Below are 13758 nucleotides of genomic sequence, written 5' to 3'. Positions count from 1 at the left end.
TATGTGCCACATTTTCTTTATCCACTCTATCATTGATGGGCATTTGGGTTGGTTCCAAGTCTTTGCTATTGTGAACAGTGCCACAATAAACATACGTGTGCATGCGTCTTTATAGTAGAATGATTTATAATCCTTTGGGTATATACCCAGTAATAGGATTGCTGGGTCAAATGGTATTTCTAGTTCTAGATCCTAGAGGAATTGCCACACTGTCTTCCACAATGGTTGAACTAATTTACACTCCCACCAACAGTGTAAAAGCATTTCTATTTCTCCACATCCTCTGCAGCATCTGTTGTTTCCTGACTTTTTAATGATTGCCCTTCTGACTGGCATGAGATGGTAGCTCATCGTGGTTTTGATTTGCATTTCTCTAATGACCACTTATGATGAGTTGTTTTTTTTTTTTCATATGTTCGTTGGCTGCATAAATGACTTCTTTTGGGAAGTGTCTGTTCATATCTTTCACCCACTTTCTGATGGAGTTTTTTTTTTCTTGTAAATTTGTTTAAGTTCTTTGTAGATTCTGTATATTAGCCCTTTGTCAGATGGATAGATTGCAAAAATTTTCTCCCATTCTGTAGGTTGCCAATTCATTCTGATGACAGTTTCTTTTGCTGTGCAGAAGTTCTTTAGTTTAATTAGATCCCATTTGTCAATTTTGGCTTTTACTGTGTTGCTTTTGGTGTTTTAGTAATGAAGTCTTTGCCCATGCATATGTCCTGAATGTTATCGCCTAAGTTTTCTTTTAGGGTTTTTATGGTTTTAGGTCTTACATTTAACTCTTTAATCCATCTTAAGTTAATTTTTGTGTAAGGAAGGGATCCAGTTTTGGCTTTCTGCATATAGCTAGCCAGTTTTCCCAACACATTAAATAGGGAATCCTTTCCCCATTGCTTGTTTTTGTCAGGTTTGTCAAAGATCAGATGATTGTAGATATGTGGCATTATTTCTGAGGCCTCTGTTCTGTTCCATTGGTCTATACATCTATTTTGGTACCAGTACCATGCTGTTTTTATTGCTGTAGCCTTGTACTAGAGTTTGAAGTCAGGTAGTGTGATACCTCCAGCTTTGTTCTTTTCATTTAGGATTGTCTTGGCTATGTGGGCTCTTTTTTCATTCCATATGAACTTTAAAGTAGTTTTTTCCAATTTTGTGAAGAAAGTTAATGGTAGCTTGATGGGGATAACATTGAATCCATAAATTACTTTTGAGCAGTATGGTCATTTTCACAGTATTGATTATTCCTATCCATGAGCATGCAATGTTTTTCCATTTGTTTGTGTCCTCTCTTATTTTCTTGAGCAGTGGTTTACAGTTCTCCTTGAAGAGGTCCTTCACATCCCTTGTAAGTTGTATTCCTAGGTACTTTATTCTCTTTGTAGCAATTGGGAGTTCACTCATGATTTGACTCTATCTGTTATTGGTGTATAGGAATCCTTGTGATTTTTGCACAGTGATTTTGTATCCTGAGACTTCGCTGAAGTTGTTTATCAGTTTAAGGAGATTTGGGGCTGAGACGATGGGGTTTTCTGAATATACAATCATGTCATCTGCAAACAGGGACAATTTGACTTCCTCTTTTCCTAATTGAATACTCTTTATTGAATAATTTCTCTTGCCTGATTTCCCTGGCCAGAACTTCCAAAACTATGTTGAATAGGAATGGTGAGGGAGGGCATCCTTGTCTTGTGCCGTTTTTCAAAGGGAGTGCTTCCAGTTTCTGCCCATTCAGTATGATGGCTTTGGGTTTGTAATAAATAGCTCTTATGATTTTGAGATATGTTCCATGAATGCCTAGTTTATTGAGAGTTTTAAGCATGAAGGGGTGTTGAATATTATTGAAGGCCTTTTCTGCATCTATTGAGATAATCATGTGGTTTTTGTCATTGGTTCTGTTTATGTGATGGATTACGTTTATTGATTTGCGTATGTTGAACCAGACTTGCATCCCAGGGATGGAGCCGAGTTGATTGCAGACTTGCATCCCAGGGATGGAGCCGAGTTGATTGTGGTGGATAAGCCTTTTGATGTGCTGCTGGATTCAGTTTGCCAGTATTTTATGGAGGATTTTAGCACTGATGTTCATCAGGGATTTTGACCTGAAATTTTCTTTTTTTGTTGTGTCTCTGCAAGGTTTTGGTATCAGGATGATGTTGGCCTCATAAAATGAGTTAGGGAGGATTCCCTCTTATTCCCTTGTTTGGAATAGTTTCAGAAGGAATGGTACCAGCTCCTCTTAGTACCTCTGGTAGAAATCGCCTGTAAATCCATCTGGTTCTGGGCTTGTTTTGGTTGGTAGGCTATTGATTGCTGCCTCAATTTCAGAATTTGTTATTGGTCTATTCAGGGATTCGACTTCTTCTTGGTTTAGTCTTTGGAGGGTGTATGTGTCCAGGAATTTACCCATTTCTTCTAGATTTTATAGTTTATTTGCATAGAGGTGTTTATAGTATTCTCTGATGACAATTTGTATTTCTGTGGGATTGGTGGTGATACCCCTTTATCATTTTTTATTACTTCTATTTGATTCTTCTGTCTTTTTTTCTTTATTTTTCTGGCTAGTGATCTATTTTGTTGATCTTTTAAAAAGTGGCCTATTTTGTTGATCTTTTTTTAAAAAAATCAGCTCCTGGATTCATTGATTTTTTTGAAGGGTTTTTGTATCTCTATCTCTTTCAGTTCTGCCCTAATACTAGTTATTTCTTGTCTTCTCGTAGCTTTTGAATTTGTTTGCTCTTGCTTCTCTAGTTCTTTTAATTGTGATGTTAGGGTGTCAATTTTAGATCTTTCCTTCTTTCTCTTGTGGGCATTCAGTGCTATAAATTTCCCTCTGCACACTGTTTTAAATGTGTCCCAGAGATTCTGGTATGTTGTGTCTTTGTTCTCATTGGTTTCAAAGAACATCTTTATGTCTGTCTTCATTTCATTATTTACCCATTAGTCATTCAGGAGCAAGTTGTTCAGTTTCCCTGTGGTTGTATGGTTTTGAGTGAGTTTCTTAATCCTGAGTTCTAATTTGATTGCATTGTGGTCTGAGAGACGGTTTGTTGTCATTTCTGTTCTTTCGTATTTGCTGAGGATTGTTTTACTTTCAATCATGTGGTCAGTCTCAGAATAAGTGCCATGTGTTGCTGAGAAGAATGTATATTCTGTTGATTTGGGTTGGAGAATTTTGTAGTTGTCTATTAGGTATGCTTGGTCCATAGCTGAGTTCAAGTCCTGGATATCCTTGTTAATTTTCTGACTCATTGATCTGTCTAATATTAACAGTGGTGTGTTAAAGTCTCCCACTATCATTAGGTGGGAGTCTAAGTCTCTTTGTAGGTCTTTAAGAACCTGTTTTATAAATCTGGGTGCTCCTCTATTGGGTGCATATATATTTAGGATAGTTAGCTCCTGTTGTTGAATTGATTCCTTTACCATATGTAATCCCCTTCTTCGTCTGTTTTGATCTTTGTTGGTTTAAGGTCTGTTTTATAAGAGATTCAGATTGCAGTCCTTGCTTTTTTTGTTTTGTTTTTTGTTTTTGTTTTTGTTTTGCTTTCCATTTGCTTGGTAAATCTCCATCCCTTCATTTTTAGCGTATGTATATCTTTGCACGTGAGATGGGTCTCCTGAATACAGCGCACTGATGGGTCTTGATTCTTTATCCAATTTGCCAGTCTGTGTGTTTTAACTGGGGTGTTTAGCCTGCTAACATTGTTACGTGTGAATTTGATTCTGTCATTATGATGCTAGCTGGTTATTTTGCTTATTAGTTGATGCAGTTTCTTCATAGCATTGATGGTCTTTACAATGTGGCATGGTTTGGCAGTGGCTGGTACCGGTTGTTTCTTTCCATGTTTCGTGCTTTCTTCAGGAGCTGTTGTAAGGCAGGCCTGGTGGTGACAAAATCACTCAGCATTTGCTTGTCTGTAAAGGATTTTAATTCTCCTTTGCTTATGAAGCTTGGTTTGGCTGGATATGAAATTCTGGGTTGAAAATTCTTTTCTTTAAGAATGTTGAATATTGGCCCCCACTCTTCTGGCTTGTAGGGTTTCTGCTGAGAGATCAACTGTTAGTCTGATGGACTTCCCATTGTGGGTAACCTGATCTTTCTCTCTGGCTGCCCTTAACATTTTTTCCTTCATTTCAACCTTGGAAAATGTGATGATTATGTGTCTTGGGGTTTCTCGTCTCGAGGAGTATCTTTGTGGTGTTCTCTGTATTTTCTGAATTTGAATGTTGGTCTGTCTTGCTAGGTTGGGGACGTTTTCCTGGGTAATATGCTGAAGAGTGTTTTCTATCTTGGTTCCATTTTCCTTGTCACTTTCAGGTACACCAATCAAACGTAGATTTGGTCTTTTCAGAGTCCCATATTTCTTGGGGCTTTGTTCGTTTCTTTTCAGTCTTTTTTCTCTAATCTTGTCTTCTCACTTTATTTCATTGAGTTGATCTTCAATCTCTGATATCCTTTCTTCCACTTGATCGATTGGGCTTCACAAAGTTCTCGTCCTGTGTTTTTCAGCTCCATCAGGTCATTTATGTTCTTCTCTAAACTGGTTATTCTGGTTAGCAGTTTGTCTAACCTTTTCTCAAGGTTCTTATCTTCCATGCATTGGGTTAGAATATCCTCCTTTAGCTCGGTGGAGTTTGTTATTACCCACCTTCTGAAACCTACTTCTGTCAACTCGTCAAACTCATTCTCCATCCAGTTTTGTTCCCTTGCTGGCGAGGAATTGTGATCCTTTGGAGGAGAAGAGGTGTTCTGGTTTTTGGAATTTTCAGCCTTTTTGTATTGGTTTCTCCCCATCTTCATAGATTTATCTACCTTTGATCTTTGAAGTTGGTGACCTTCAGATAGGGTCTCTGAGTGGACGTCCTTTTTGTTGATGTTGATACTATTCCTCTGTGTTTGTTAGTTTTCCTTTTAACAGCCAGTCCCCTCTGCTGCAGGTATGCTGGAGTTTGCTGGAGTTCTACTCAAAACCTGTTTGCTTGGGTATCACCAGCGGTGTCTGCAGAACAGCAAAGATTGCTGCCTGTTCTTTCCTCTGGAAGCTTCCTCCCAGAGGGGCACCTGCTGGATGCCAGCCAGAGCTTTCCTGTATGAGGTGTCTGTTGGCCCCTACTGGGAGGTGTCTCCCAGTCAGGATACACGGGGTTCATGGACCCACTTGAGAAGGCAGGCTGTCCCTTATCAGAGCTTGAACGCTATACTGGTAGATCTGCTGCTCTCTTCAGAGCTTGCAGGTAGGGACATTTTAGTCTGCTGAAGCTGCACTCACAACCACCCCTTCTCCAACGTGCTTTGTCCCAGGGAGGTGGGGGTTTTATCTATAAGTGGGGGGTTTTATCTATAAGTGGGGCTTTATCTATAAGACTGGGGCTGCTGCCTTTTTTTCAGAGATGCCCTACTCAGAGAGGAGGGAATCTAGAGAGGCAGTCTGGCTGCAGTGGCCTTGCTGAGCTGCAGTGGGCTCTGCCCAGTTCAGACTTCTGGGCGACTTTGTTTACACTGTGAAGGTAAAACTGCCTGCCTAAGCCTCAGCAATGGTGGATGCCCTTACCCCCAACAAGCTGGAGCATCCCAGGTCGAGCTCATACTGCTGTGCTGGCACAAGAATTTCAAGCTAGTGGATCTCAGCTTGCTGGGCTCCGTGAGGGTGGAACCTGCTGAGCCAGACCACTTGGCTCCCTGGCTTCAGCCCCCTTTCCAGGGGAGTGAACAGTTGTGTCTCGCTGGCATTCCAGGCACCACTGGGGGTATTAGAAAAAATCTCCTGTGGCTAGCTCGGTGTCTGCCCAAATGGCCACCAGTTTTGTGCTGTAAACTTAGGGCCCTGGTGGTATAGGGTGTAGGCACTGGAGGGAATCTCCTGGTCTGCAGGTTGTGAAGAACATGGGAAAAGCACAGTGTCTGGGCCTGAGTGCATGGTACAGTCCCTAATGGCTTTCCTTGGCTAGGAGAGGGAGTTCCCCAACCCCTTGCACTTTGCCGGTGAGGTGACACCCCACCCTGCTTCTGTTCCCCCAGCTTGGACTGCACCCACTGTCCAACCAGTCCCAGTGAAATGACTCAGGTACGTAAGTTGGAAATGCAGAAATTACCTACCTTCTGCATGGATCTCAGTGGGAGCTGCAGACCGGAGCTGTTCCTGTTCGGCCACCTTGCCAGCAAAAATACCATGATTTCTTTCTTATCTGAAAATGACATTATTTTGTCCTCATTCTGGTTGAAGATTATTTCCTCTCAACATTTTAAAGTTCTTATTTCCCTGTCTTCTCACTTGCTTCATTATTGATGGGTTAGATTTTGTTTGATTTTCATTCCTTTGAGGTTCATCTGTCTTTTCATTTTGGTTGCATTTTTCTCTTTGATTTTGGTATTCCATAATTTCGTAATGTGTTTAGGTATAGATTTATTTTTTATATTGCTCAGAATTTACTGAACTTCATGATTTTGAACATTTTTATCTATAATCAATTCTGCAACAGTCTCAAATATTCTCCCTTTGAGCATTACCTCTCCCCCACTCTTTTTCTGTCACTGATTTCAATACATTGACTCTCATTCCTATTCTTCATATTTTCCATTTCTTGACCTCTCTGTGCTGTAGTCTGCTTTATTACCTTGTATTCCAGTTCATCATTCTCTTTCTATTAGATATGCCTAATTGCTTGTTTGCCTTTCACACTGAATTTTTAATTTTATGACTATTATTTATTATATGTAGAAGTTCTATTCAGTTTTTAAAAAATCCACCTGCTGGGTAGATTTGCTGGGTGCAGTGGCATGTGCCTATAGTCCCAGCGACTTGAAAGGCTGAGGCAGGAGGATCATGTAAGCCCAGAGTTTCAGGCTATAGTGCACCATGATCGTGCCTGTGGATAGCCACTGTACTCCAGTCTGGGCAACATAGTAAGACTCTCTCTCAAAAAAAACATAAACGAAAACAAAAACTATCTGCATTTTCATAGAGTATTGCCTTTGTTATATATTTTTCTCTAATCATTTAAAAAATACTTATTTTAAAGTGTCTACTAACAATTTTCATCTTATGAAGTCTTGGGTATATAATTCTTCGTTTCTTGACAGCTCATTTTTGCTGTTAGTGGATTCTTTCACTAAATGTTCTGTAGTTTTGGACTGTGAGTCTTTCTTCAGTGCAGTTTTATATGTGTGAACTGTGCACAGCCTAGGTTGAGTGCACGGTCCCCTAAAGAATTTTATATTAATTTCAGCCAGGTGCCCCAAGAATATCACTAGCCAGGGACATATTCTCACGTTAAACTTTGAGCTTGTGGATTCCCAGATCATGAGGGCAGGGTAAGTTTGCACTCTAAATTTGTGTAATATAATTAGGAATTCTCAAGGAAGAACTCCTATACCCCACGCCACTGTCTAAATGGAGAAGAGTTGGCATCCTAACAATCTCCCTGTGCTGAAGGAAGATTTTTATTTTTATTTTATTGTCTGGATTTACCCTTTTAGTAAAAATGTAGCTCTTCAAGAATCTTGGGTTTATTTATGAAGTCTCTGTTCTATCCTCCCCACCCCTTGGCAGGCTCTTTCCTGATCCCTTTATGGTTTAAGAGCCTAAGCCCCCAGATTACCAAGACTGACAACCTCCCTCCAGGTAGCTATAGCGTCAGCTTGTGTACTTATATCTCTGCTTTTCAGTTCTCTTTTTCAAAGCAGATGAGGGGTTTCAGAGGGTAGCTGGACATTTCCCTTACTTTCTTACCAGCTTAGGTATTCATTGATAATAAAGGTCGTCAAATTTCACCAAGAATTTTTAAATGTTTTGTCTTGTGTATGTGTACACATGTGTATGGGGGAATGGGGCAGCGTTGAGATAATTCATTTTGCCACATAGAATACCTTCATGTTCTCAAGCATATATATCTTGCCATGTTTATTTTTTGAATAAGCAATATGTTTATATGATATCAGTAGGTATACATTGTGATATTTCACTCACCTGCCTTTACGTATCTGTTTTCCATTCCCCCCCCACCCTTTCTTGCCATATTTTTTTTATAGTCAATGGGGCTTTTGATTTGGGTTTGAATTCACCACGTATTTTTAAATATACACGGTGCAGCCAGGTTCATTTATGAAATGTTAGAGGCTTGGATTATCTGGGGAGAGTAATGTCCAGACAAATATATTAAAATGACCAATGAAATTGTAATGGATCAAAGAGCACCATTATATTCCTTGTGATTTTTGAAACCCACATGCATGTTTTTACTAAATGAAATGCTTTTACTAAGCATTTGTTTATTTAATCCAGAAATCTTTTGAGTATGCTAGGCAGTGGGGATACAAAACTGAGTAAGCAAGCATTCTTGAGGAGATAAACAAGAAGTTAGGTTTAGCAATGATACATTTTGCTAGGGGTAAGTGGGATTTTACTAGGGGCAAGTGGAGTGGGAAGAACACAGGGGAGAGCATTACCCAGCCACTAGTCAAAATGAGTTGTACTGTGAGTAATAAAGAAAAAGATGATAAAATGGCAAGATTATATGTTTGTTTTATCCTTAAGATGGCACTATAAACTCACAATTCCTTCACAGAAAAAGAATACATAAAAATCACCATGATTTATCTGAAATTTCACTGAAACCTTATAAACTAGAATGGCTTGTGTGTGTCTGAGACTGTTATAGGTGCTCATATTATTCTCATTTAATCTTTGCAGCAACCCTAAGAAGCAGGAATAAGTCTTTGCCCCATTTTGCAGACTAAGAAAAGGAGTGGGAGTGGGTGTAAGTGACTTGCCTTCAGTCACATAGCTTGTAAGTGGCAGACCCGAGATTTAAAAGGACAGTGTAAATCCAGAAGCAGTGTCCTTAATCACTGTGCTGTATTACCTCTCTGTAGTAATCCATATGTTGAAAATCCAGTGTCATTAAAATTATTAGTTACAGAAACTCAGTTTTTTTTGTGTTTTTTTTTTTTTTTTTTTTCCCCAGTTCTGGTTAAATCACACAAGGAAACATTGCCCTGGCATGAGACCAAGAAGTCACAGAGCCCAGGTCTTAGCCTTCAGAGTGTGAGAGAAGACATGAAGGCATCAGGGACACTGTGCAAGTGGGTGCTGTTGGTTTCCACTGCTCTCTCCAGACTGCAGCCAGGAGGCTGCCTCTGCCCTGCCAGGTCAGATGCCCCCCAGAGGCCCTCCCATAGCACCCTGGGCTTATGGCCATTTTGTATTTAGCACTCCAAACAGTGTTTACTGGTTTATCTCTCTCTCTTCCTCACTAATCTGTGGGCATTTTTGTAACCTCCATGCTCAGTACAATGCCTGGAGCATAGAGTTCTCTAGAAATCTTTGTTGAACCTTTTCTTCCTCCATATTAAACCAAACCCTGCATCATAGGCACTATTTTCTCAGTATTCAGTTCTTCACTCCCTTCTATACACAAATAATCTCCATCCTAGACAGGAAATTATAGAAGAGAAGGCAATCTGTGTGAGAAAGCAATTTCCATTTGAAGCACTTGTATGTGTAGGTGCTGCTGAGAATTGGAATAAAAGCCAACACTGGGCTTAAATTGTTAAGCAGTATCTATTAGCTAGCATTTCTTCTCCCTGGGCATTTCTAAATCTGAGAAACCTATACTGTGCTTACTATCCTTTCCATGTATTCATCCAGGTGAAATATAGTTAAAACGAAGGTGAAATATAGTTGAAATGAATGCCAAGGGCAACCTGGAAAGGGAAAAGAAGCATCAAACAATTGAATTTTGTCAAAGGAGCATAAATGAGGAAAGGTGAGTTAAGCAGCTCACTATCCACCTCCTTTTTTTCTCTTAGATTAACTTCAGGTTGTTTCTCAGCAACAACTGGTAATAATTACCTCCTTTTCTGCCCCAAGCCAATATCTGGTACCCCAACCCCCACCTCTTTTCCCCCAGTTTCCAAAGTTGGCATCTCTAGTAGGATTCCTGGTTTAGCAACCTTAGAAGCAATTTTGGTAGCCAATAAATCCTCTTGAAAGAGGGAAACTTAGAATCTTTGCCTAGAGTGTAAATTGACATTGAGGATGGAGCTGGTAGGAGAGCTATCACGTTCAGGAGGCGACCTTGTAAGGATAAGAACACAGATGTGGCAGCGAAACAGACTCTTTGAAAAATGTCTGAAAATAGTATTCAACACATGTTAGCTGTGATTATTACTATGGATTTATGTCACCAGCAAGGAGGCTGTTGAATGACTTTATTTACTCACTACATATTATAACCCCCTTACTAGGTAGCAGATACTGTGTGGAGTCTTGAAGATACAATCTTCACTCCTTAATTCAGCAAATGTAACTGTAGCTCTGGACAAAAATAATGCTTTGGAGGAATTATGCCTGGCCTAGTATGCAGCTGAGTAGGTCAACATCTTGAAATCTTCCTTCCCCGATGTTTCAGCTCTGTTTAGGAATTTCCTCCACTATAGGCAATTAATCATAAATAGAATTTGATTTGCAAAATTTTATTATAAAATTTTATTTTCTCCATAAACCTCAGGATATGTATCTTGTGTAGCTGAGAATTTTTTGTTTTCTTTGCATTCAGAAAGATAAAGCTCTTAACAGATTAATTTATGAGTTTGGACACTCTTGAGTGGGAAACCCTCCCAACTTCAGGGAAACAATGGACTTTTGGCTACACAAAGTAGTTAAGAGGTATGAGTCTTTGAATCAGACCAGACTCTTAAATTCCTCTGTTTAACAGATACAAAATCGTGAGTAATTTCTTCACTCTTTTGAGACTCTGTTTCCTTATCTGTGAAAGAGCTAAAATATTTCCATCTTACCGAAGCAGAAAAGACATTCATTCATTCAAGTATTTTTTTGTTGCACACTTACTATTCCAGACACTTTCTGGGTACTGAGAATACAAAAGTAAACAAAACAGCAAGAAATCTTGTACTCTGTTAGGATATGAGTTTACATTCTAATGAGATAAAAAATTGAGATTGTCTATGTGAAATAAAGCATGCTATAAAAATTATTGTATCCGTGGAGAAAAGGAAAATTAAGAGAAAAAAGTAATAATTATTGTATTAATGTATAGAGTGCTTATGTCACTAATAAAAGACTTAAGCATTTTGTTGTGGCAGAGTAGAGATTCAAATTAGAATCTGTAGTTATGTAGTGAAGATACTCTGATGAAGACAAATAATGTAGAAATGAGTTAATTGCTAGTGAAAAGATTTTCAAATTATTTTTATTAGGTAATTTTATAATTTCATAATAGCTGTTAGGATACACAAACATATATATACAATTTTCTAAATAAGTAAATAAAAAGCAGTTTAGTATATCTGCCTGAATGTGTAGTATTCAAAATCTTACCAAAACATTTATTATAAAAATCAGTAAAATTGTTTAACACATTTATAAAAATTGCTGGGTATGTATACATAAACATTTTAAGCTTGCTTTACAAAAAAGAGTTCAATTTCTATCCATGTGCGCATAGTGACTTCAAAGGTAGTTCAAAGGGGGAATAAAGAAGGTAGCATTGCCTTGTAATACATCATTAATTAATACTGACTTACCTTTGGACATTCATGAAAAATCCTTTGTTATCACATATGGTGAAAATATTAAAAAATAATACTCCATTTCTATGAATAAAACATAGAAAAGAAGACTTTATTTTTCCAGACTAACTCATTAGCATGAAAGACTGCATTCATTCTGCAGATATTACTGACACCCCATATTATTTACTTTAAAAATATTTACGATACTTAAAATTCAAAAGGAAACCCGCAAGACCTATTTTTCTCCCAATACATTCACTGAATGCAGATTTAAATGAGCGCATCTCATTTTGATTGTGCCCTTTGTGTACTTTAAAATGACTACAATATAGTACATTTGTATTTTTAACTGGTACCAAAATTAAGATGAATGATCTATGCAAAACCAGTAGCCTGTATTTCTAGTAACAGTTGTCATATGCAAAAAGAAAAAGCCCTGAGTCAGTATGTTTTTGCAAAAGTAATGAAGGAGGGTGCTCTAAAGTCATTTTATAACTTATAAAATTGTTAAGACTGTCCAGTATTCATTTGCTTTGTTTTCATTTTGATTGAAGAGGTATGATTTTCATCTAGTTAATCCAATTCAGATCATTTCTTAATACTCAATTTCATTTAAGTCCTCAGAATGTCCTGATGATTGTTGAGTTGTATCTTCCATTTCTGTCAGGAAAGACAAATATACAATAACAGTATTTATTATAGAAAAACATTTAATTTGTATTCTTGTAGTTTGAAACAGTATCACAAAGTCCATTTTCAGTCAAGCTTATATAATTGGGATAAATATTACCTCCACAGGGTCCTGCCTGAAATTTAACATCATCAATGGCGATATCACTTCTTATCGATACTCCTCGAATGGCTTCAAAAATAATCTGAAAGAATAATATGTTTGAATTTAGAAATAGAATCATCCTGATAATACAGTGCTGGTCAGGGCAAATCCAGGCTTTGTAGATATGAAAACTTAGATTGCTCTTGAGGATCCCTTTAAGGAAAAGGATACCAAATTACAAATTGAAATCTAGAGATTAAAGATAATATTTATTTGGAATTTAAAGAAACAATAAATTACTGAAGCCTTGAAGATTCAGGTCCCTGTCTTCTGAGATCTCTTTACCAATTTCCCAGAAATGCTTGCCTAGAAATGCTTCCTGGTGGTAACCTGGTTTCCTCTTCCCAGTTGGAACACTCGGCTCCCAGCATCCCCCAGCATTCACAAAGGGTCTGTGAAAGTGAGGTGCTCAGAAACTTAAATTTCCCATAGCACTCCATAAATCTACGTCTGATACTGCTACTAGGTGGAAACATTTAATATGACTGATGATACCCATGTGTGAACAGAAAAGTATAATAATGAAGTTTACCAAAGATAAGGGTTCACTTATGTTAAATACCACAACATCAAAGACACAGCTCAGGCAGAGGAGAGAATCCGTTTTATAACTTTAGATTCTGAGAAGAAAATAACTGATCAGATATTGTGGTTGTAGGAAAAATAGATAACCAGCTCTAAGGCTGTCCCAACAATGGTTAATAAATTACTGAATGGTCCACAGAGGCCCATGGGTAATGAAAGTTGTTCAGAAGACACATTTGCTCTATTCATTTTATAAGCAAATGAGTCTTCTTTGGAGTAGTGTATAATTTAAATTAAATTTTTAAAAGCCCATAAATTTTATTTAAACCCTCCCTAAAATTAAAACAAAGAACATAAATTAATTAATACGTTTATAAAGTTACTTGAAATTAATGTTTCAAAGAAGCTTTAATGACAGACTAGTGGCAAAATACTGTTAATAAAAATTCTTTTTTTTTTTCTTTTTATTATACTTTAAGTTCTAGGGTACATGTGCACAACGTGCAGGTTTGTTACATAGGCATACATATGCCATGTTGGTGTGCTGCACCCATTAACTCATCATTTACATTAGGTATATCTCCTAATGCTATCCCTCCCCCCGCCCCCACAATAGGACTCGGTGTGTGATGTTCCACTTCCTGTGTCCAAGTGATCTCATTGTTCAGTTCTCACCTATGAGTGAGAACATGCGGTATTTGGTTTTCTGTTCTTGCGATACTTTGCTGAGAATGATGGTTTCCAGCTACATCCATGTCCCTACAAAGGACACGAACTCATCCTTTTTTATGACTGCATAGTATTCCATGGTGTATATGTGCCACATTTTCTTAATCCAGTCTGTCACTGATGGACATTTGGGTTG

At 38.0% G+C, this 13758-nt stretch overlaps 1 protein-coding gene and 1 long non-coding RNA gene across 3 annotated transcripts in view; one reads left to right on the top strand and one right to left on the bottom strand.

Annotated features, from left to right (window-relative positions):
- Positions 1-13758, top strand: part of LOC105532074 — a 48854-nt gene that overhangs the window by 20391 nt on the left and 14705 nt on the right. Inside the window, exon 3 of the long non-coding RNA XR_001004909.1 lies at positions 8965-9148. This is a non-coding gene — a long non-coding RNA (uncharacterized LOC105532074). The remainder of the gene's footprint in view (positions 1-8964; positions 9149-13758) is intronic.
- The window catches only part of MAMDC2 (MAM domain containing 2), a 174184-nt gene continuing 171612 nt past the window's right edge, over positions 11187-13758 (bottom strand). For both annotated transcript variants that reach the window (XR_001004910.1, XM_011970153.1), the window contains exons 13-14: positions 12324-12408; positions 11187-12193 (exon numbers count right to left, since the gene is read on the bottom strand). Coding sequence is in view for 1 of the 2 variants with exons in the window: in XM_011970153.1 (XP_011825543.1) it covers positions 12129-12193; positions 12324-12408 (150 nt within the window). In the remaining variant the exon portion in view is untranslated. The remainder of the gene's footprint in view (positions 12194-12323; positions 12409-13758) is intronic.

The sequence above is a fragment of the Mandrillus leucophaeus genome, unplaced genomic scaffold (assembly GCF_000951045.1).
Source record: "Mandrillus leucophaeus isolate KB7577 unplaced genomic scaffold, Mleu.le_1.0 Scaffold93, whole genome shotgun sequence".
Lineage (NCBI taxonomy): Eukaryota > Metazoa > Chordata > Mammalia > Primates > Cercopithecidae > Mandrillus > Mandrillus leucophaeus.
Note: the sequence above shows the minus strand (reverse complement) of the source record. Positions and strands in the feature narration are given on the sequence as shown.